Here is a 25,528-nt window from a genome sequence, read left to right as displayed (position 1 = left end):
CCCATCCACAATAAAAGTCCCATTTATTCCCTCATATCATATATTTATAAGGGTGCAGGAAGAAAGGGCTTACCATATCTAAAAGTTAGTGCTTATCTTAATGTCAATGAGGAAAATAAATCAGTACAAGTAAAAGCAGTTGCTCAAACTAACTTTTTCCTTTAGGGCCCTGATTTTTTGCTAACTCTGCAACCTGAGCCTGCTGTTTTTTGCTAGCCTGCTGAAAATGGTCAAGCCATTTCACACTGAACAACTCTTGGCTAACTATAGGAAGATCTATAAATTACAAGGTGGAAGAGTGCCCTGACTCTGGGAATGTGGATGGTCCAAGTGGCTTCCCCAAGGTGTGGAAATGGAAAAATGGGAGGGATATCAGAACCATTTAGAAACAACACAGAGTTTCATGAATTTTCTGTTGTTCAACAAAACCAGAAAAACTCCTGAGCTTTTGGCATTACGGTATGTACACAGAGCAAAAAGAGAAAAGTGACTTAACTTTTATGGCATCCCTACCATACACTGGGTACTGTGCTAGGAGTTATCCCTGGATTTTATTAACCATCAGAGAAATCCTTTATGTCGTAAGAATAACAATATTTTAAAGATGAGGAAATTGAGGCTAAGCAGGATTAAGTACTTGGTCCAAGGTCACTCAGCTAATGGTCACTTGGCTAATCAGTAACGAAACTGGCACTTGAACATACGTCTGGGTAACTTCAATGATCAATATATTACATAGCCCTGCCCCCCTGCCCCGTTCCCAAGGAACCCTCAATATTGTTTACAGTGACAGGTATCAACATGATTTAATAGTGACTTGGGGGCACTGACCATGTTTTAGTTGCTGCCATTATTAAATTGTAAACTCCTCAAAGATATATTCTATTTCTAATTTTATTCCCAATACTAACATCTAGCATAATGTCTAGCACATAAATATTTGTTGTCTAACTAGATAATGTGGATGTAATGGCTTGATTTTCTGCATGTAATTATTTTCATACTTCTTGAAAAACTCATGACTAGAAACCATGCATATCTTAATACCATTGCCTGGATATCTTGAAGGAAGAACTTGGCAGCCAATTTAAGCAGAAATCCTTTACCACAGATTCTAGCTGTCTGTTTATTGATCTGAAAACTGTTTACCGTGATAAGGTCAGCAAAAGCAATGACTGGAGGTGGACTTTCTACAGGAGTGACCATGACAGTAAACATCTGATTGTCCAGATGGTTGTGGTCCATGTCAGAGACAGAGAAATGGAAGCTATCTGTAACTTGATGACCACCCGTCTCAAACACAGCTGAGTACCTGTAAAGGCCAAAAGAAGAATCAAAAGAATGAGCTATACTGACTAGCCAGGTAAGATGACTGCATCTTTGTTTAAAAGTGGAGCCTGAAGCAATATATTCCTTCAAGGGAGCTACAATCAGTTGCTTAAATATTTAAACACAAGTTTAAAAAATTCGATCAAATAACACAAACTGATTTTGTACCTAATTTTCTTGTTGTTGATGTCTTCCATCGTAAAATTGGAAACCTCTGAGAGTTCTTCCACCTCAGGTCCTGAGGTTCTTAGGAGAGTACCATACATGGGCAGAGAATTTAACAGAATCCAGATCTCTGAGTCGGGAGAAGAATCGTCCTAATCAGGCAAATATGAGACAGGACATGAATGTACATTCACAGTAAGAAATAGCTCCAGTAGTTAAAGATCTATGGGTGTTTACTTCTCTGCTACCTGGAAAAGTCTCTTTCCTTTTGACATAAAGCAACATCATTTTAAATTGCATGAAAATTCCATTATTTACTCCTCCTAAAATGCCTCTTTACTTCTCTGCTACCTGGAAAAGTCTCTTTCCTTTTGACATAAAGCAACATCATTTTAAACTGCATGAAAATTCCATTATTTACTCCTCCTAAAATGCCTCTTTGATAATGTATTCTTCCAGGAGTAGCTCAAGATAACCGTGGGGAAATGCACTTTAGGTGTGGGGCATAAAACAAAGAGATGTCCTATCATTACTCTAAGAGCCACACAAGGTTTTGTTTTTATTACAAGCATATAGTAAAGAAAAAAACATCATCAGCTGTAAGTCATCTATCTATAAACACAGATGTTGGCTTCCTCAAGAGTTCCTAAGGATGGCTTGCTTTTTAGAAACAGGTAAAATTCCACTAGAACATGTAATACAAAGATAAAATTTTGTGAAACAGAAAAAATAGAAGTTATTTAGCTTAGCCAATGACTCACTTTAAGTAATATTTAACATGATAAAATTTTAGATTAACAAAAGAATTTAGAAAGGATGGCTTGCTTTTTAGAAACAGGTAAAATTCCACTAGAACATGTAATACAAAGATAAAGTTTTGTGAAACATAAAAATTAGAAGTTATTTAGCTTAGCCAATGACTCACTTTAAGTAATATTTAACATGATAAAATTTTAGATTAACAAAAGAATTTAGGAAGTCTTATGGATCTCATTCCATCAGGACTGAATCTATGGATGCTCACTCCCCAAGATACCTAATCTTAACAAAGACCATTTCCCTTTCTCTCTGCATTGTTTATTGAGAAATAAAGCTGACTTTCTGTGTTTCTACACGGACAACAACTGAATGTCTTAATGAACAAATCCTTTCTCTTCAAGGATATTTTTAGAAATATCTAGGAGGCAGGCATCATCTTGGAAAATCTCTCTGAGTCATTGTCTTTTAGAGCAGTTGATTGTGAAAATGGGGGCACTCTACACTTTACCACAGCAACAATGAAAATAACAATGAAAATAAATGCTGTGTGGTCAATTGTACTCTCAAATGCAAATTTTCATGGCTGTGTTGTACAGTTGGTTGCAGTACAGACTGGGAATGCCCCCTGGTGGGCCAGGGTCAGCAGGTGTCAGTCCATTCTCATTTCTATTTCCAGCGGCCTTTTTAAGTTAGCAGATCAGAGCCTCAATGCAAGAGCACAGAATTTTTCATATTTCTTCACATTGCTTGACCCTAAGAAGAAAGGGAACTAAAATTCATCAAAGCTGCAAAAATAGAGAAAATTTCACCTAAATTTATACTCTAATTTTAAAGTTCCACTATTTCTCTACATGAGTTATCACAATATGTAGGCTTCCAAAATATTATTTCCTAATATTACTGAATTCCTTCTGAGAGAGAATTATAAAAAGACAGCAGAGAGTTTTAAGGTATTGTCTTCTGAGATGGTGATAAACTGCAGGGACAGAGCTCCTGGCTCTTCATTAGAATGAATAGCTTCTAACGTTGGCAAATTTGGCAAAGAAATGCTTCTTTCATGTCAGGCATATCTTATTACATTTCAAATCTCAAGTGACTACTGTTTGAAAAAGTGGGAAATAGGATAGACTTTTTTTCCCCTGAAAATACCCTGTCAAATTTAAAGAAAATCACTATTTTAGGATATCCAAGACATTGTGGGTACACAAAAATGCATAAGTATATAGATGTTGATCTCATGTAACTTTCCTTTTTCAAGACCTTGTTATCCCTTTTGTATTCACATCTTCATTTTCTTTTTATTATTTATACATCCATGAACTCACCATTCAATAGGAGGACCAGAACTGTGGGAATAACTAACATTCACCTACAAACTCCTACTTCATCCTGTCCTGGCCCTTCTATCACTTTTAATTTTGCTTCTTTCTTCCTTGAATTTCTTATTGCAGTTTAATATGTTACTGCACAGTATATTTTTAGTTTTATTTTTTAAACTTATAAAAGTGGAGTTAGCTCTACTCCGTGGGATTTATTTTTCTTTTTATTTAATAGCAGACTGCTAATATCCATCTATATTGTTATGTCCAACTATAATTCATCTATTTCGAGGCTCTCTAATATTCTATCAAGTGGGAATAGCACAAATGATCTGTTATCCTGTTGATGGGCATTTGTTTCAACATTTTTGCTGTTACAAATAGTACTGCTATAAACATACCTGCACCTGTCCTTTGGTGTGTATGTGAAAGTTTCTCTTGGGTAAGAATCTAGGAGTGGAATGGTTAGGGTATATGAATACTTATCCTCACAAGACAATGCTAAATTCTCTCCCAAAAGGGTCGATCCAGTTTATACTCCAAACAGCAAAGAACCTCCTATAGATTCATTTCCTCTCCAATACTTGATACAATATAGTATATGGCCTTAATCTGCTTTCCCTGATCACTAATAAAGGTGACTATCTCTTCATATGTTTACTGAACATATGGGTTCCTCTTCTGTGAAATTCCTAGTCATATCTCTTGCTCATTTTATCTATTGGATTATTGTTTTCTTCATAATCTGCAGGAGTTCTTTATATTTTCTTTGTTAATTTGCAAATATCTTTTTCTAATTTGTAACTTTGGTTGTTTTCTGTCTTTATGGTGCATTTCGATGAATTTAAATTTAATATTAATATAGTCAAATTTATCAATTTTTCCTTTCATAGTTAGCACTTCTTGTTTCTAGTTTAAGAAAATCTTCCCTTCCCCATGATAATAAAAATATTCATCTATATCCTACAAAGAACTGTAAAACTTTACTTATGACATTTAAGTACTTGATGTGTCTGGAGTTCATATCTGTGTAGGGTCTGAGGTAGCGGTACAAATTCCTTTTTCTGCCATATGAATAATCATTTTGTACAGGTCCAGGTTATAAGTAGTTCCTCCTGTTTCCTCTGGTCTGGCTTGCTATCTCTGCTTTATATTAGAGTTTCACATGTTGGTCTGTTTCCGGACTCTCTAATATATTACTGTGTAACACTGTTTTAAATACTGTAGATTTATAATAAATCCTGATATCTGGTAGGGCAAGTTCCCCCACCCTCCTACCATTTTTTTCAGAATTGTGGCCCTTTGTTCTTATATATTTTAGAATCAGCTTATCCATTGGGCTTTTGATTGAAACTGAATTAAATTGGAAGATCACTTTGTGGGAAAATTGATATCTTTTCAACATTAAATGTTCCTGTTAATGCATATAGCATATTTATTTAGTGCTTTTTAAGAGCTATAATTTTTCCTGTAGAAGTACTGCCTGATTTTTGTTAGATTTGGTCCAAGGGGTATAATTTTTTTTAATGTTATTTTAAATGGTATTATCATTTAAGTTACACTTACTGGCTATTTTTTTACTTCTATATAGCAATGCTATTGCTGTTCACTGATCTTATATCTGGCCTCCTGGTAAGTTCTCTTTTTATTTCTAATATCGTACTTTGTCAAGAGATTCTTTGGCTTTTCTTTATAGTCAGTCATAGCATCAATCTGCTCTTGAAATTACATTTGTTACATTTATTCTCATATATATTTGGTATCTATTCCTAGATACATGTTGTGCAATGTTATTATAAATGGTATCATATTTTGAATTATTTTATTTTTGGTCAGTTCATGGCAATGATAAATTAGCTTTTAAAGATTAATCTTATATCATCCTCCCCATATTACAGATGAGGAAATCGAGGCCTAGAGCATTTGAATAACTTGCCAGTGTTCACTATACTAGTAAGTGGTGAGCTTGGATTAAAACCCATTCATTCTAACTCCAGAACACGTACTACTTCTCCCCTACTTGTTTACTTTCAATACATAGTAAACTGTGTATGTAAACCTACCTTTAAGCAAATCACACAGAATCCCATTTTTGCCTTTTGTCTGTTCCAACATCATATCACTCTTCCAGTTAATGATATTCTAACTAAGAACAGACTCTCTTGTTCCTCTCCCTTTACACTCTGCCCCACTTATGACTAGAATTTCAGATGGCTTTTCCAAACTTCTGTATGTTTGCTGAAAACTTACCAACTGTCCATATATCTGGAAAAATCTTTCTATGACACTCAGTACAAAGTTCTTCTACAACTCTTAAAGAAAGTTAGTATATAACCTAGTTACATCTTTAAAATGTATGCTATGCTTTTAGCAGGCTAGAGTAGTTCTTCTGAAGTCTTTCTGCTCTGGTGGGTAAGTTCACATTCAATTTCTGAAAATACATGTTCAGTTGCCAGTGGGTTTGCATTTTGATATGCAGCTTATAATATGTGGTTAATGGGCAGGAACTGCTTCTGGAGTGACATTTTGGTCTGTCAAACATTTTTCAAGCCTTGGTAGTCTATTGATTAAATCTGAATTCATATGTTTTTATGAGTTCATGAGTTTCATAAGATTTAAAAGACCATAACCTGTGCTAAAAATCACCTGTCAATTAAAAACAAACAAACAAACCAAAAAAAAAAAACCAAACCAAAGCTGTTCTGAAACTATAATAGACCCAGGAGAAGAATCAGAATGGAATGAAGTTTCCCATAATTTAAGAAAAGACAATTTAAGGGGAAAATTTGTGCAAAAGCAATTGTTCCTAGGCCAATGCTTTGTCTAACATGCTATTATTTAGGACTAGATTTTACATTGGGATTCTTCAGCCCAGAAAAGGATAACTTAAAACTATATAGTATTTTTTTTTAAGGGCCAGGCCATTGGTTGAAATTCCCAAATTAGAAAAGCAAAAATTCAATACTAAGAATGATTACCATTCAGACCATCATTCTTCCTTTCAAGGCATGGTAAAAACTACTCATTATTATTGTGTTTACAGAGAGAGTACATATCTGTTTACAACATATGTAAGTGCAAAAAAATATTAATTATACTTATTATCCTTTGCTGTGGAGGAAGAATCAAAGAAAGAAGATGAGTTTAATTACCCAGATCACTCATCTAGTTAGGGCCAGACAGGGAAAAAAACCCAGAGTCTTTGATTCTCTCTTTGGTCCCCTACACATTGCTCTGGTGGGTCATGAGATAGAGGGTGAGTCAGTGGTCTTGCCCAGGAAATGTGGCAGAGGGCACTGCCAACAGGGTGTGCCTATATGCTATTCAGACTGGACCTGAGACCAAAGCTGACGAAATGTGGGCTTTTGCTCAGGAGGCCATGAAACGCTATTACCTATTAGTCACTGACCAGGTAAGTGCTAACGTTTCCTTTTCCTAAAATTCTCATTCAAAATGTGATGGATGGGGCCGGCCTGGTGGCACACTCAGTAGAGTGCGGCGCTTGGGAGTGTGGCGGCGCTCCCGCTGAGGGTTCAGATCCCGTATAGAGACCAGTCCCCGCTCATTGGCTGAGCGCGGTGTGGGCACGGCACCGAGGGTTGTGATCCTGTTGCCGGTCGTGGTACGGGCGTGACACTGAGGGTTGCAATCCCGTTACCGGTCACGAAAAAAGACAAAAAGGAAAAAAAAATGTGATGGATGGAGCTTAACCAATCTGACATTGGCACTGTTTCCTGTTGACAACCACCCGACCCTACCCATACTCATTGCTTTCATCAAAGTTTTGCTCATTCACTCTTCTGCTCATGAGATACTGGGAGAAGCCAGCATAGAGAGTATGACTACTCCTAACAGCAGAACTGTAGGAAAGTCGAGAGAAAAGCATTCTTTACGTGGCCATATACCTGCTGCCCCAAATATTCAGCCATGGCATTGCTTTCTAGTCCGCCCAGTCAGAAGGCAAATATAAGAACTTACCACGTAAGCAAGGTGTGACCGAGTGATTATGGCTGTGCTTCCACTAGCAACGGTTACACTCATTGAGGAACCAGCAGCCAGCCGAGGCCCCTGGTCCTCTGACAGGGACACCTCCACTCTGACTTCCAATGTTGTTGCTGTGATGCCATCTGTGGCTGAGATTTCCATGCTGTCTTCCCGGGCAGAGGAGCCATCGTGTATATACCGAAGAGCATTTTTCTCAATGTCGTCATAGGTGAAAGTGTCAGCTTCCAAGAATAAAACAAATTGCAAAACCAGTGATTCTGGAAATGATGCTTTTTATTTATGTAACACCTTTGTTCTTAAGATTTCAAAGTAGGTGTAAAATCATAAACTTGGGAGTTATTAGCTAATTAATCCAACCACCCACCCACTGTAGAATTCCCTTTACGCCACCCTTGAAAAGGGGTGATTTAGCCTGTTCTCAACATTTCTCAGGGTGAGAGGTGCATTGTTTTACAAGGTAGCTAGTTCTATTGGAGATAGCTTTAATTACTCATAATTCTTTTCTTTTAAAGTTCTCAATCCTGTTGAACTAAAATATGTCTCTATAAAATTCGTTCGTCATTCCTAATTCTAAAAAAATAAAAATAAGCCTCTATTCGTTAAGACAGCCCTTCTGGAATCTAATCCGGATACTGAAATTTTTTGAAAAACTTAATGAAATAAATTAAATTGCGTTTGATGAACCTTCATGAAGTCTTTATTTTAATTGGGGCCATAAGGGTTTTTTTTTTTTTCTTTTTGTCTTTTTTCGTGTCCGGCAATGGATCGCAACCCTCAGTGTTGCGCCTGGACCGGACCGGGACCGGCAACGGGATCACAACCCTCGGCGCTGCACCCGTACCTCGCTCAGCCAGTGAGCGGGAACCGGTCTGCATGTGGGATCCGAACCCTCGGCAGGAGCGCCACCACACTCCCAAGCGGCGCACTGTAGCAGTGCGCCACTGGGCCAGCCTGAAGGGTTTTTTAAATTAAAAATTGAAAAATATACTTGAAGTTAGAAACTCAAACTATGTAGTCTAGAGTACTTATACATGATAGATTACAAGACGTTGTGTGGAAAAATTTTCGAGTTCACATAAATTTGGAAAACATGGGATTAAATAATATTTAAAATTTAAGTTTACTAAACTGAAGGATTTATTAGGATTTTAAAATATTTAATATACAAATGTTAAAGCTTCTCAAACTTGGTTAGTCATGAAACTCTTTATGAGAAATGCTTCTTAGTGCCATGGGCCCTAATGATCCCAAAGGACATAGCTGAGGAATTGGTTTTCTTCTATGTAATATTCAACCCTATTTTCCGATAGATTATTGGCTCTAATAATTAGTGTTATATAATGGGATTAAAGATTTTTCTCATTCTTTGCATTCATCTTCTAAGTCTTCTTTTCCAACATTGTGTTACTGTGTCTTACTGATGCTAGCAGTATTATGCCTAAAAAAAAAAAAGGTAATAAAACCAACTTTCTACAAACATCTTTAGATCTTATATATTAGACACAAATAGAGGTTAAATGTAATGCTAAAGGAACTGGGCAACGACTGCTATGCTCCTAAAGTAGTTCCCTTGGAATGCTACAAATCTATTCTAACGACCCTTATTTTGTTCAGTAAAGTTTTAAAAGTCTACCCTTATGACTCTCAAGTGCCTATTGGTTGCTCTTACAAAATTCCATCCGCCTTCAAGGGTGAAGATTTTCCCACCAGGGATATTCAGAAGAATGCATTACTATGTCTCTAAAAGGAACCATATTAAGGTTTTGAGAAAGTACAAATTGTTAGAACAAGATAAGCATCCTGAGGTGACTAATATGAAAGGGATAATATTCACTTTGATATATAAAGGGCTGACTACTAAAAAATTAGATTTAGTTGTCTTCTTTGTGCTTTCTTGCTCTTTCTAAAGAGTTGGTGTGTGTGTATATATATATATATATATTTTATAATCAGAGAAAGCACAATAAATATTATTTTGAAAAGCTGATCATATTACCACAGTGTCACATTGCAAAGACATACTTCAGAAATGTGTTCCATTTTTTTTATGGATGAAGATAAGTGCAGTTAACACTATCAGAATCACAGTGCTAAAACTATTGTGATAATTCACTTACCAAATTAAGACAAACACATCCCCATAAACAAACTATAGGAAAGTGGCAGCTCACACCTCATATGGTGGTGTTTTAAATGCATTTACTCCAACTTTCAGAAATCAACCCATTTCACCTATAATTTGAGGAAAAGCTTCACAGTTTTGGAGGTGGGGAGTGGGAGCGTGCAGAAGAAGCAGTCTCAAGCATCTAGGGCATTAAACGAAACACAAAGGAAGTATCTCCTCAGGACTTGTCCCACTAAGACACTTTATTCTTGTCTGAGACACATAAAACTGACTGTAGAGCAAAAACTCCCCCAAGCAGGTCAGTGACAATGTGTGCAGCTACCTGCGGCCATGGGCCTTTGGGACTCCGCCGCATACTTAAGGAGCACACCATGCTGTGGAGGCTTCCGAAGCTCAAAGGCGAGGTCTTTAGGTGCCATCTCAGCATCTCTTACTACCAACCGAAGTCCTGCAGAAGGAGAATTAAGCATGTTGAGAGAGAATGGGCACTTAAAAAACTGTACACTCTTTCAATTAGATAGGAGAAATAAGTTCTGACGTTGTATTGCACGGTAGGGTGACTACAGTTAACAGTTATGATCTGCGTATTACAAAACAGCTACAGCAGAGGCTTTTGAATATTTTTGCCATAAAGAAATGATAAATGCATGAGGAGACTGACACGTTACCCTGATTGTACCCCATCAGATTGTACCCCATAAGTATACATAATTACAATGTGTTAATTAAACAAACAAACACTGTACATTCTGTATACATGGAAGCCACAGGCCAGTCTGGAAGCCAGATTGTGTGTAACCTGATAGTTAGCAGAGTGCTGTTTAATTCCAATCAGGCACAAAAAGTGAAATCTGATGATATAGTCAATTCCCAAACTGCAAGTAGATTCTTCCAAAAGTTCACTCACATATAGATAGTTCTGAATTCAGAACATCTTTTCTCTTCCATACAAATGAGAGCACGGCATTGAGGAAGTCCACAAGTAGGTTGTAAGTCCTGACCGGCTGGGGTAGATTTTCTTTCCGAAAATATTCCCATAAACCATTTTTGCTTTTCATTGTTTCTTCCCTTTTTATTTTTCTAAGTAGGTTGTAAGTCCTGACCGGCTGGGGTAGATTTTCTTTCCGAAAATATTCCCATAAACTATTTTTGCTTTTCATTGTTTCTTCCCTTTTTATTTTTCTGAGTCTACAGAAGAGCTAAGTATAATGATGCCTGCTATGGCCATCTTGAAAGTGACAAGGAGTAGGGTAAAAATGACAGTTGTCTTTGTGCATATGACTTGTTTATAAGTTATCCACTGCTCGCTAATAAAATGTTCTTGGTAAAAGAATAAACTTCTAAAAAGTAAGTATACTAATAAGTAAATAAAATCATGCACAAAATAACCAGGCTGACTCTAACTCTTCACGACTGCTGAAGATTACTGTAACCTGTTATTTCTTCTGCTCCTTTTCACTTTCTAAATAGAAAACAAGAGCAGTCACTGAAACCAGCTCCCCTCTATTCTCCTCTGTGCTCTCTGTTACCTCATGTTACTTTGTATTTTAGTGACGGTAACAAATCAAACTCCAGGAGGCTGGAAAATAAATTTTGTGCTGTATTCCATCACTGAGTGTTGGCCTCTGAAGGGTTTATGTCCTTCTCTCTGCGCTGCTTAGATTTGCATGGACATGGGCAGAAGGAAAGATGTGGGTGAAAAGGCACACAGCTTCTGGAAGAGGAGGTCACTGTTTCTGGCAACTATCAGGAGGCTTGAAGAGGAACTGCTGCTGAAATATGGTCCCATTTCCAAAGCCATGCTTCTTCCTGGCTCCCAGTTCTTACCTACAGAAGTGCTGCCTCCTGGACTGACCTCAAGGAGAGGAGCTGTGACCTGGAACAGTGGCAGCTGCCGACCAACGGGAAGTAAGTGGATGGTGAGGACCATCTCCGGACTCGTGTGCTTTCCATCGGAAACTAGAAAGAGGGAATACACATGCACATTTACACACACAAATCCATCTGTAGTCTGGTAATCTTCTGGCTGTTTCCACAAATATGTACTCGGAAGCTTTTTTAGATTACCTCAACACTTTAAGGAGATGCTTACAAATGGAAAAAGTAAGCAAGCAAAATATTGTGAAGTGTTCTAACAAAGCTTTTTCTACAAATAAGGAAAAGGATAAAGGACCATAATAAGAAAATCATTCTAAAAGGCTACTTTCAGAACAAGATGATTTTAATAAATTTTAGTGGAGAGTAATATAAAATATGCACTCTTAGATGATGTCAGTAAAGACTTTTATTCATGGAAATACTTTTTGATTCAATTTATTCCCCTAATGTTCCAGAAAAATATTTTCTTTCATAAACTCTCTTTTAGAAATGACTTGTCTATGTCTCATTAGAAAAGAACTTCTTAAAAGGACAGAAGATACCAATACAAATGTCTCTAATGGCATTTGCTTGGATGTAAGCAGATCCATTTTTACCTGGTCATTATGCACAATGCCATAAATAGAAGACTCCTTTGTGAGCAAAACAGTGACCTTAAGATTTTATTTCCGTGGGTTATCTGACATCCAGGTGAACACCGATCTTCTGAGGGAATGAGGGCAGAGTTGCCCGACTCTTGGCTCTTCCACTTTCCCCTATGTTAACAAACTCTCCCTTCCCTTAAAGCCAGGTTTGGAGGGATGTCTGCACCAGCTCATAAATGTTTATCCACAGTGGCTATTGAGAACACTGGACTGTTAATTATTTTAAATGTGTGATAAGCTCACACCTGGGTAGGTTATGAGAAACTGATTTCCTTCCTTACTCTCTTCTGGATTTAGTAATCAGTCAGTGAGAATCTGAGCTCTTCTTAAGCAAAGTAAAGCATTGCTTATTGACTCTTAGTAATGATTCCACTAAGGGTTTAGATTTGTCTTTTCCTTGAAAGAGATCTGAAAGATATGGCTAGATATTATAAGGTACGCTCCTTGTTCTAGAGAAGTCCAGAAACAGCCCTACTGGAGAAGAGAAGACATTATCCACATGAGAATGAAGTTTTCAAGGCTCTGGTCATTCAGTCAAGTGTCAAAATTATTGCCACTGCTTCTTTGTTTTTTGTTTGTTTGTTTTTTGTTTTTCCCTTAACATAATGTCCTATAGGTTTATCCCTGTTGTTAAAAATGACAGGATTTCCTTATTTAAAAATATTTTATTTATTGAAGCATAATTGACTGTACATACCTGTGGGGTACAGAGTTGAATATCAATACCTGTGTGCAATATGTGATGGTCAAATCAAGATAGCTAGTAGATTCAACATTATATAATGTCATCCTTTTTTTGGTAACTTGTTTATGTATTATTTTCTCTGTATTATCAAAGATGGGACAGATGGTTCTTAATTTTGGGGGATTTGGGGATAAACATATAAACTTTTCCATAACTTTCAGTGGATTCAGGATTCTCTGAGGTCCCTGAAATCTAAGTTAAGTAAAAATAAATAGCTGCAAAATAGAATTTTACTTTCTTATATTTGACATTAGTTTTATTTTTGGGGGGATTTGGGGATAAACATATAAACTTTTCCATAACTTTCAGTGGATTCAGGATTCTCTGAGGTCCCTGAAATCTAAGTTAAATAAAAATAAATAGCTGCAAAATAGAATTTTACTTTCTTATATTTGACATTAGTTTTATTTTTAAGTGGGAAGAAACTAAGGGAGCCTTTAACAGAGAAGGAAAGGAAAGGCCCTAAAACTTCAGTCATATCACGCAGCTGTTCAGTGTGACCAAGTCATATCCTTGCCTTTGGAAGTGGAAGAAAGCTATTTTCTAGCACATGTTACATAACTGGAAAATATATCACTGGGGCACAGGGTTTTGCAAGCAAAAGCAAGAACTTACAGTCAAAATGTTAGCAATTACGTGTCTAGCTCTCTAAGCAGCGTTTCTGATTTCTGTGGAACAGTCACACTGCCCTTGGGTTCAGTGGTGCCCCCTGCAGGCACCATCTGCCTCATGTGAGTTCCTCGCTAGGAACTGCCCTGCAGTTGCTGCTGGTCAGGTCAGGAACATTCGCTTTCCTTCTCATCTTAGCCGATTAACCAGAATGAGCTACTGTCCCTCATTCTATGGATTAATGTCAGGGCTTGGGCTTGTTTGCTGCCTCAGTTCATTCTTTGTCCAAGTTAAAATTCTCTCTCACAAAACTGTCCTAAAGTAGATGGCTTACCTCCTACTAGATTCCAAAAGTTTTTCTCTCTTGTAAAAAAACAGGAACCTCAGGCAGAAACAAGATGATTTAAGGTCAGCCCAAGGTCTATTCCCTATATTCTGTTTAACAGGTTCAAGAACCATTTAACTTAAGGTCCTAGAGAAGTTAATTGTGAATGCTTCACCTACTCAAGCTCTCAGTCAGAGTTGTGGCTTGGAAAACAAACTGGCATGCTACTATGACACTTGTTTTTCAAGATCAACACATATACACACCTCACTAAACTATCCCAGACTTGGAGCCAGAAACTTGTATAAAAATTCTGGTTCTACTGTTTAACCAGCAGTGGACACCTGGGCAGATTATTTATTCATAATGACCTTCAGCATCCTCAGCTGAAGTCAGCTTTAAAGTACTGGAAATAGCTATCTTTACAAGATTGTTATAAGAATTAAATAAGGCAATTTATTATTGTAAATGGTTTTATAAAATGTAAAAATCTGTTATAAGTTATTACGGATTCTATGAATCACCCAGGTAAGGTCTGTCACTAGAAATGAGCTGGTTCATATCAACAGTGACATACACTGAAATTTCCTGATGATTCAAGTCTGACTTTTTAACCTTCAAAGAAGAAAGGAAGGGCTGGGAGTTTGAGAGAGGTGACTTTCTCTCCCACCAAGATTTTTCCCTTCATGATACGTAACAGGACATACGGATGGTTGATTCTGATGTAATAGTCAATCCCATCTAAGCAGCTATTTAGGTATGAAACTTATGGTCAACCATCCTCACTCTAGACATAAACAAGAAAGAAGATTGTCTCTATGTTGCCCCAGCCTAGTCTGACGCTGCTTTTGCTGATGGGCACTCAGCTTCTATTGCACTGTGAACTAAAACTGGGATGCTGAGCTCTTCTACACACAGGTTTCTCAACTCACTCTCCTAAGACTTACCCCTCCAGTAGCAGGGCATTTAATTAATGACTTTTTTCAAGACTATATACAACCACTATTCATTAGCTGAGTATAATATAGAAATGATTATGTACCAATCATTGTTCTGGGAGATCTACATATATATCATTATCACTGTTTTTATTATTGTTACAATTATCCCCATTTATGGATGAGGCATTCAGGCCCGGAGAGGTTAAGAAACTTTCCCAGAGCAAGCTGAACCCCAGGCCATCTGGATCCAGAGTCTAAGATCTTAACCAATATTATCTCATTTTAACAGGTATTATGACAAGTTGAAATGGGGCTTAAACATTAATCTTTAGCATTCTTGGTGGGTTATTTTTTCTATGAAGATAAAGTTAAGCTATTACTATTTGAATACTTTATAAGAATCTTGTTTTAGAAGAAATTACAAAACCTTTAAGTAGTTCTTAGGAAACAGCTAAAAGTGACAAAGAAGGGAGAAAAAGGAAGGACTAATATGGAAAGGAAAAACTCTATTTTCCAATAAAATTGATATTAAAGTCTTCACCTGTGAAGTGGAATTTCACCGATTCTGGGAGACCTGAAAGAGTAAGACAGAAATCAGTATAATAAGAATTTTAAGATCAGAGATAGATGGGGAAGGTATGAAATATGGGACAGAGGTTAGGGAAGTAAAGCATGTTTTAATGTAAATTATTCTGGCTTAAGAAAAGATCACCAGGTTGTCTGATAATACTATGTTGAATTTGATGGTACCAGCACTAATTTTAAGTAGCAAAAAGAATCACATAGTAGAATAATTTTATATCACAGCAGTTAGAGTGATTTATAATACATTCATTCAGATCCTATTTTATCAGTACGTAAAATCCTACAAATTGGTTAACATGGCAATGTCGTATATCACTGACAGGGCTCTCAGGTGGGTCAATTCCAGTGTAGAATTAAGTGATGCTGGGACATTGATTTACACACTGTAACTATGTGAGAGATTTATGTCATGGCATTTATCCCACAGATTATACAGGACAGGACTCTGCTCTCTCTAAAGAGGCTCTGGGAAGTCAGGCAAATATCACGGATGTGGAAATTACTTCAACCATGGCTGACACGTTTTCTTTCCCCCTAATCCCAAGATATCCTGAGTTTCTTGTAAAGTAGGTCTTGTAAAGTAGGGGTTAGAGAACCATGAACATTTTCATGGACGATTAGTTACCCAGTTACTGAACACTGGGAATACTCCTTAGAGAAGAAGGTCTATACCCACCTGTAGAGATTTTCAATCTAATTGAGGAGTTAGCCATTTTCTGGATGATTGAACTTATATTAAATAATGGCAGATACCACTTTAAATGTTTACCATAATCAAAAACATAATTCTAAAATTATTTAGTCCATGCTCAACTCACCATAAGAAATCGCCAGCTGTTCTGTATGAATAAAGCTACTATATAAAAATATTACCCTATATTCCTCATGTTATATGGTACATACACCTTAAAGATTATGAAGAAACAGGCTCAAGATTTTTAGAATCATTCCAAGACATAGAAATATTTAGAGATAGGGACTCAAAACTCCTGCTTTCTGGTCAGCAGTTTTGGTTACCGGATCAAGGGAAGAGATCAGGGCAGCAAGGATAAAGACTCTCCTGGCTTAGTGGAAGGGCAGTCATTGGCTTTAATGAGAAACTATTATTCTTCTATTCATTTTTCTCTTCCTTTAAAAAGGAGTTTCCTGTCAAATCCTGATTTTCATCCCCAAAGGTTGCCCACATTCTCCACCCCTCCATAAATGCTTCCTTGAGGTCCTACGGGACCCTCCTCACGGGATCCCCGCATGCCTATCCACTCTGGCCTCCTCCTCAAGTCCTTCCACATCACTGCAGTCACAGTTCCCTTATATCTTAAAACCTCCACTGGCTTCCTCTTGTTCTTGGGATAAAGACCCAAAACCTTACATGCTTCCAGGGCCTGTCTCTCCCACTGGCTCATCCCTGCTCAGCTTGGCCCTCCATATTCCATACTGGCTTTTCTTTTAATCCCCACATGCCACATTCTCTCCTTTCCTGTGGCCTCTGCACATGGGATTCTTGCCCTTCTTTTAGGAATGCTCGCCCTGCCATCCTGACATGCACACTTAGCCTGGTGAGCTTCTGCCCATCCCTCCACTGCCAGTTCCTCTTTGGGGCAGCCTCCACAGAGCCCACAGCCTAGGTCAGTCTTGTCATGTTTAATCCACTGAACGTTCTTCTTCCTTCTCAGAGCTCTTACTTCAATCTGCAATTAAGCGTTCATTACTGGGACTATCTATCAAATTCTAGGGATAGGTCACTATCCCTAGATCCCAAAACTCACCAAGGGCAGGATCCATGCCTCTCTTTGCTCACCATTATAGTCTCAAGGCCTCGCTCAGTGACCGGTCCACAGGAGGCACAAAATATGGATTTATTGAAAGTACACCTGCATGTATGAGTGAATGGAAGTTTTAAAGAAAGATGAACCTGAACCCATGCTATGTGTTGGCTACCAGGTTTCAAGCTATTTAGAATAACGATAAAGCAGTGTCACCAAACGTCCAGAAGGACTGTGGGAAGAGTTAGGACGAGCCTGCCTTGAAGATCCATAGGAAGGAGTTTGGGTGCCTCGCAGCAGAGAAGAGATCATTACCAGCAAAGGAGAAGGCCACGAGCTCCTGGAGATGGGGGGCTGCAGGAGGAGGACGGTACATGATGTTGCCCTGGTTAATATCTTCCTGAGTGAAATACCGGACAGGAGTGTGTGGCTGGTGCCTGTGCTCGATGATACCTGGGGAGGAAGAGACTTGGCATGAGCGTCAACAGCAATTCTCTTGTCAGACTGATCTAACAGAGCCACAACACCTGCCCTTCTCACTAGTGGGGGTCTTCCAGCGTCAGGAACCACTGCTCTCTGGTTGCTCTTGGTGTACTGTTTTCTAGTTATTCAAGAAGAGGGCGAATCTGAAACTCAAATAGAGTCTTGGCTAGGTCAAGTTCTCTGAGAAAACGGTACAGACCGGTCTCCTGATGAGGTTGGAAAAAGGTTTTTCTCAATCTACCTTCTTTCTTCAGAAACTCCTTAGTCTCTGAGATGATCTTTGGCAACAGTAATAAGGATCTTAATTATTCTAAGAACTGGATTTGCAATTATTACTGTGCTTGTAATAAATGTATCAGAGGCTGCAGATCTGCCTGTTTCTAAATTTTGTAGGTACAGAACTAATGCTGTGATCATCTTTCATGTCCTCTTCACTCTTTAAGAGGAGGGCACATGTGAGGCTTGGTATTGAACTAATTCCCCTTTTGCTGGGCTGAGAGACTGACAGACATTCTCCAGAAGACGGCAGGCTGCTAGGCTGAAAGAACTCCATCTCTGCCCTGGCAATATAGGGAGAAACTCTAGCTAAAATTTAGCAGATTTAAAAAAGGGAAGGATAATTTTAGACTTTTAATTTACTTGGACTTTACCAAAGGGTAATGGAATTCAATTTTTAAACTTTTATTTCTCCTTGGGAATTTGATTGGTGGTGGTTGGTCTTGGGAGAACAGTCTCAGAGACAGGACTTACTAGAAGCTGGTCTCCTTTCTCTGAGAAACAGCCACACCTCTGTTTGGCATAGGCTTACTAGTTAAACCCGAAGTTAAGAGATCTAAAGGCTGCAGACTGATGGAAGGGGCCACCTCTCTTCTCACTGTGGTTCCACATTTCCCGTGGGAGGAGGGGTGACTTATCCAATTAGGAAAGGAACTGAAAATGTGTGGCTCAGCCCCCTTTGGGCTCTCTGGCAGACTTCCTTGTCCTTAGCACATGCTTGTTCTGTTCTGCTCACCTGTCATAACCTCACTAGGGCAGGTTCTGTCCACACAGACAATGCCTGTGTGTGTCTAGTTCTGCCAGTGCATGGGAGGAGGGAGCTCGATCCAGTGACACCACGTTCTCCAGTACAACTGTTAGTCCCCAAGCTGACATGTTCATTTCCATCTGTCTGATCATGGGGTCTCTCTCTCTCTCTCAGTTCTAAACCAGAGGACAGGAGCAAGGGGTATGAATGCTATTCCTTAAGACCTCAACACATATCTCTGTGTATACAAGCAGACAAAACTCCAGAGTTTTTAAAACTGGTCAACAACTAGAAGAAAAAAGCATCATGCAAAAGATCATGCATGGACTGCACATCTCACCTTGATTTGGATGCAGAGGCAGAGTGATATTGTATATAATCCTTTCACCTGGCCTCTCAGAGTTTACAAAAGAGAGAGAATGAGGCTGAATCACAGTCAGGCCATCTTCCCGAGCCTAAACAAAGTTTAAGAGGGAAGGAGAAAAAAATGGTATGATGAAAACAAAAGCCAGAGGCAAAGCAAACTTTTTTTAAGAAAGAAAACCAAATTCACTCTGGGCTTTTAAATTAGTCACACAAAGCAAAATTTTTTCAAGAGTTCAAAAGAAGGCTCCGGTCTCTTGCATTACAGATTTTTCTCAGCCTCAGGAAGCTCAGAGGGTTATAGAGTCTGCCTCAGGTTTTCTTGCACCTGACTCTTCTCTCCTCAGACCCCTACCCCAGGTTTATGTCAGTATGTGCTGTGGGGGTCCCAATATGATTACTTTTTCCCTAGGTGGAACTCACAGTGGAAAATGTTTGAAAATGAGGCATCACAGCTGGCCATTCTGCTATGCTGCCATTCACAGCGGGCTCACCTCATCTCTGCTCCTCTAACTTATGGGCTAGGGTCGAATCTGACAAGAAGTTCTAGGGGCCCAGCTGAGAGTTTTAAGTCTTGGCCCCAAGAGGTTTATCAGAGCCTTACCCCCCAAATCCTAGCTTTGCTAAAGGGAACTGTGATGCTTTCTGGTTTTAAAGGGCTAAAGAAGAACTCACCTCAAACACCAAAAGAGTCTCATTATCTGCATTCAGAAATTGAAGAGCTATTTGTTATTAAAGTACATAAAAATAGCCACCCTTTCTCTTTGTCTCCATTCTACTATTCAAAAGAACTAGATATTACTTTTCTCTTCTAGCTTTCAGGACCCAATGAGTGAGTCCAGCAATCAGACGGCTGATTTGCACATAGCCTTTGCTATCCTTTCACCTGTGCACAGCCATAACCCACTAACAGTGGTAACATGCAAAAAACAAAAGATTCAGACCTCCATGCCCAGCCGTGACAGTGGGTTGCGGACAGTGGCAAAAACACAATGTGGAGAGGAGAAAAGGGAAAATTAATCTGAGCATGGGCCTCTTGCCTGGGTCATGCATGCTGTAATAAAGCAGAACAAAAATATCCCACTCATTGTAGGTTCTTCCTAATTGCCCCGTGAAGGTGGGTTAGAGTTTGACATGCTCTCCTGCTCTTTGAAGCTCTGCTTCTTTCAGAAGGAATTTTCCCATTTAGGAAAGGATTAAGTAGGCTCAGTAATGCTCATGGAGGAAGGCGTGGTGTTCTCCCTTTTAACTATGAAAAGATTGAAGGTTGCAGTTGCTTTGTAACTGTCCCCAGGGCATATTTGTCCTGGGGAGAAGCAGCATTTGCAGGTTAGGACAATGCCCCTATAGTAAAAGTCAGATTTCAGGCCCTTACTCAGGTCTGGAATGTAATGAGCAAGGAAAATTAGAACTGCAAACAGCAGCTGGTCTCTCACCCTAAAATAAAACAAGTAAGGACAACAAATTAAAAATATGTACCCCATATATAGTGTTTACAGCCCCATACATGTGTGTTCACACCTATGAACATGCACACATGTGGGCACAGATACACGGATAGTATATTGTTCAGTACTGTTTGCCACTTTTCAACCTCAAAACCATCATAATAATTGAAAATTCTCAGAGTACCATGGGACATTTTTAAAATCTAGATGTCCCTAAAACAATAAAGTGATAAGAAGATAGAATGATCATGGACGTAGGGCAATGGAAAAGAGAAACTATGCCCCTGCCAGGGTAACAGATATTCTATTTTGCAATTTATTGATACTATTTCTCTACTAATAGAAACAGAAACTAGATAGAAAAGTAAGGGCTTGATTCTCCGAAGAAAGCAAAATTGAGGTTGAGATATATCAAAGTATAATCAATTTTAATACTGGCTATTTGGAATGTTCAATATTTATCAATTAAAGATAGTAAGAAATGAGAGATTAAACTTCATAGAAATCATTATGGAAGATACTTTTTTATAACATATCTGTCAACACAAGAAGATTACAGAATAATGGTTTTTATGATATACATATTACCTCCGAATGCAACCAGAATCCAGTTGCTTCTCCCCAGGCCACTGCCACCACTCTGCTCAGAGCCACAGTCTCGCCTCTGGATCACCACACAGTCTCCCAATTGCTCTCTTGCCTCCCCTACAGTCTATTTCAGCACAGCAGCCAGCAGTATGATCCCTTTAAAAGGACTTTAAGCCTCTGTTCAACCCTTGCAAAGCCTCTGCATTTTACTCAGACCAAAAGCCAGGTCCTACAACAACCTATGAGGCCCTCCGTGATCTGCCCCACTGCACACACACTTGTCACACCGGTGAGTTATTCTCGCTTTCACTCACTCTACTCTGGCACACCCTTTATAGGCACATCCCAAACGGAACTCATCATGTCTCCCACCTAAAGTGCTCCTATATTCCTTGTCCTAATGGATGGCACCTCCATATCCTCAGAAACTAGGGTGTCTCACTCTTCTCCCATACCTAATTGGCCACTGACTCTCTAAACCTCTCTAATACCTTTTTCTTACCATCTTAACCATATTTAAGTGTATAGTGCTATAGTGTTAACTATATTCATATTATTGTGCAATCAATCTCTAGAACTTTTCCAACCTGCAAAACTGAAACTCTGTATTGAAGAACTCACCTTTTTCCCCTCTCCCATCCTCCATCTCAACCCAGCAACCAATGTTCTAATTCTAAGAGTTTAACTACCTTAGATACCTCATATAAGTGGAATCATACAGTATTTGTCTTTTTGTGACTGGCTTATTTCACTCAGCATAATGTTCTCAAGATTCATCTATGTTGTAGCATGTGACAGGGTTTCCATCTTTTTTAAGACCGAATATATTTTCTTTCTCCATCTATCTGTCGATGGACAATTAGATTGCTTCTACTTCTTGGCTATTGTGAATAATGCTACAATGAACATCAGTGTGCAAATATCTCTTCAAGATCTCCCCAACTCTTAATCCTTATTACCACTGCCTTGGGTTCATGCCACTAACCTTTCTTGTTCTAGATGACTGCAATGGCCGATTTGTTTTCTGTCTGGCCCCTATCCAGGATGTTCTCTACCCTGCAGCCAGAATGATCTTTCTGAATTGATCATTAAACATCTGATCATGCCACTTCTCTGCTATGAATCCTTCAACACCCAAATTGCTCCAACAGTCTTTCAGGACAAAGTGGAAACTCCATCTTATCCTGAAGGTCCTTCATGTCCTACTCTCATTTCTTATTGCTTTTTCACCTAGAGATTTATGCTCCAGTCAACAGAATTCCATGAATATGTCAAGTTTGCCTGTGTCTCTATCTTTTTCACCTGCTGCTTCTCTTGCCTGGGATAGATTTCCCCGTTTTGAGTTCAGTTTCTTCAAGTGTGGTGATCTGAGAAGCAGCAAACCGCATCACCTGGGAACTAGTTAGAAATGCAAATTCTTATCCCTACACCACACCTACCCAATCAGAAAACTTTGGTGGGTTCCAGCAATCTGTGTTTTAACAAACTCTATGGGCGATTCTAAAACAAGATTAAGTTTGAGAACCCTGGTCTGGAGATTATTTGCACTCAGACAGCTCAGTTCACCTCCTACAGCAACTCTTCCATGACCCTCCTCCATTTCCTCCTGGATTAGGTGCCCTTCCATCTGCTCCAATATCACTACTCTGACATGGCATTATCACTGTATCATCACTGCTTATGAATTTCTTGTCTCCTCTTTCAGACTCTAAGATCCTTAAGAAAAAAAACCATGCTTTACGGTCATTGAATCTCCAATGTCTTCCACAGCACTCAGCATAAATTAGGGGTTCAAAAGTGTCTATGAATGAACGACTGAATGAATGGAGAGGTGGGCTCCTACCTTTGAACAGACATATGAATATACCATATATGTATATAGCATATGTATTCACAATGTATTTACCAAATATGTGCAAAACTTTTGTGCTTAGATGAGTCCAAATCTAATGAGATTTGGAATGAGAATGTATTTCTGTCACAGATTACAAGAAGGTCCTACAGTAATGGCCCTAATTAATGTCAAAACAAATATACGGTATGTATATTTTAAGTAATGTAAGAACAGGCTAATCACATTTTACAGTAAACTAACCTTTGCAATATCCTAAGTTTCGACTAGAGAAACCTAATTTGCAAACATGCAACCTGAGACCCTAAAGGTTAAGTGACTTGAAGAGTCTCTTTACAGGTCCACAATCACAGAGTGGAACAGCACTGTCTTCATGGCTCCTGGCCCATTTTTTTTTCCCCCTCTAACCTCAAAATAACACTGCATTAGCATTTAGCAAGAAATGTGTATGCACATTTTTCTTTACAGTTTAGAGAAAATTTGGATCCAAGTTCCTCTAGTCAGAATGATGAATTACAGACTTTATAGTGCTGCTGAATTATGATTTCTTTAAATTATGGTTTATGGTGGAAATGCCGATACCAGCTATTCATTAAAAACTTTCTATTTTCCCCTTTATGTCTCTGTCATGCCCCAGACCCATAATTTTTGAGGCTATAGCTGCTGTCTTTGTTGTGGCTCAAGGCTGATGCCCTACTTTGGAGTGTAATTACGTGGGCGCTAACTAAAATGTGGATCCACCATGACTAATCTACAACGTCTTGCATGCTTGTGGTTCTGTCTGGAAGAGGGGTTCTAGCATTACACATCCCCTAGATATGGGGTTACAGTGGAGTTGCTAATTGCCTGAGTTCAGCTTCATGCTCTAACCCAGTTGACACCTCTCAGCAGGTCTTTGCATGGGCCACACTCCTTCCCACACTGCGTGCAAGGCCTTCTGTGGTCTAGCTTCATGACCTCCATAGCCTTGCCATACCTGCTCTGCCCTCCTAATTTCTCGAGTCTTACTGAACTATCTGCAATTTCCCAACAGTCACACCTCTCTCACCTCTGGGTCTTTGCATGTGCTCTTTGTCATCACCTCACTCAGCAGGTCTTTGCATGGGCCACACTCCTTCCCACACTGCGTGCAAGGCCTTCTGTGGTCTAGCTCCATGACCTCCATAGCCTTGCCATACCTGCTCTGCCCTCCTAATTTCTCGAGTCTTACTGAACTATCTGCAGTTTCCCAACAGTCACACCTCTCTCACCTCTGGGTCTTTGCATGTGCTCTTTGTCATCACCTCTACATTCCTTCCAATCTGCCTCCACATTTTCACTTGGATAATTGCTACTTATCTCTCCAGATTCAGCACTGACAGCACCTTCTCCAGGAAGCTTTTATAGTAGAAAGGAAACTTCTAATGGGGCTTCCAAAGAATGGAATAAGTTTCTCCAGCTACGTGGTGCTATAACTGGCTGAATAATGAGACCCAAATGGTGTTGATTACATGGACATAAGACTGAAACTTCTTCAGAGTACTCAAGGAGAGGCCCTGTAACCATCTGGGATGCTATAGGAAGAACATCAGCGATAAATGGGAGGTCAAGATGGATTCCACATCACCTTCCTTTCACTCTGGGAATTTTAAGTTTCTTTTTCATCTCAGCAAGAAATGTGTTCACAGGGCTGCTACTGTTTGCCCCAGAGTCTGCATTCTGGGCCAGGAATTTACCATATACAAAACCAGGGCACTCCATCAAATCCCATTTGTGTGCCTTGTGCCTCCTCGAAGTGGAAACCATGAGTCCTCCCACCAACTCACGGTCATATGGAGAGATGTTCCTGGAGAGAGTTTAGGTGCTTCAGGTGTCTGTGGTAAGATGGCAATGTTGAACATTCGGCTCTCCAGGTGGGTCTGGGCATCGGTGGCACTGGACACCTGAAAAGGAAAGTCATAATGGTAAGCCTCTCATCTTCTGTTGGACAGAGCATGTCACTGCATGCTTAATTTCTGCCCCTTTAAACCATCAGTCTTTGAATTCTATATGCTCCTGCATTATAATTTTCATTCTGCTCTTCATATTTTGATATTAATCTTTTACTGATTATAAAAAAGATACATAATCATTTCAGGCCATGATGAAAATGTAGGAAAGTATAAATAAGAAATAAAAAATCATCTAGAATTTCACTACCTAGAAATAGTAATTATTAACATCTTGATGCATTTAAGTCTAATCTTTTTTCTATGCAGATATATCAAACTTTATATACAATTGTGTATTCTAATTTTTACTGAATATAATACTATAATATTTGCTATATCATTAACCATTTTTGAAAACATATTTTTTTATGGCTATCAAAAATGGCATATGATTTTTATTCCATTTCTTTTATCTTTACCCAACATAGGTATCTATACCTAGATTATAAATGATACATCTCAGCCTCATTGCAGGGCAAGATTAATAACATTTACAATTAGGGTAGTGGCCACGTAATCAACTTCACTCTGCTTCAAAAACACTGGAAAATGATGCTTTTCCTATGCTGCTTCTTCCTGCCCTTCAGAGATACTAAGCTACTCCCTTA

At 38.9% G+C, this 25,528-nt stretch overlaps 1 protein-coding gene across 1 annotated transcript in view; it reads right to left on the bottom strand.

The window, feature by feature from the left end:
- The window catches only part of FRAS1 (Fraser extracellular matrix complex subunit 1), a gene marked incomplete at its 5' end in the record, with an annotated part of 258,570 nt that overhangs the window by 99,261 nt on the left and 133,781 nt on the right, over positions 1-25,528 (bottom strand). The window contains 9 exons of the mRNA XM_008577934.1: positions 1,150-1,312; positions 1,498-1,646; positions 7,551-7,798; positions 10,025-10,150; positions 11,530-11,661; positions 15,386-15,418; positions 17,508-17,645; positions 19,040-19,154; positions 24,756-24,872. Of these exons, the coding sequence (XP_008576156.1) occupies positions 1,150-1,312; positions 1,498-1,646; positions 7,551-7,798; positions 10,025-10,150; positions 11,530-11,661; positions 15,386-15,418; positions 17,508-17,645; positions 19,040-19,154; positions 24,756-24,872 (1,221 nt within the window). The remainder of the gene's footprint in view (positions 1-1,149; positions 1,313-1,497; positions 1,647-7,550; positions 7,799-10,024; positions 10,151-11,529; positions 11,662-15,385; positions 15,419-17,507; positions 17,646-19,039; positions 19,155-24,755; positions 24,873-25,528) is intronic.

This window comes from Galeopterus variegatus, unplaced genomic scaffold (genome assembly GCF_000696425.1).
Source record: "Galeopterus variegatus unplaced genomic scaffold, G_variegatus-3.0.2 Scaffold1607, whole genome shotgun sequence".
Taxonomy (NCBI): Eukaryota; Metazoa; Chordata; class Mammalia; order Dermoptera; family Cynocephalidae; genus Galeopterus; species Galeopterus variegatus.
Note: the sequence above shows the minus strand (reverse complement) of the source record. Positions and strands in the feature narration are given on the sequence as shown.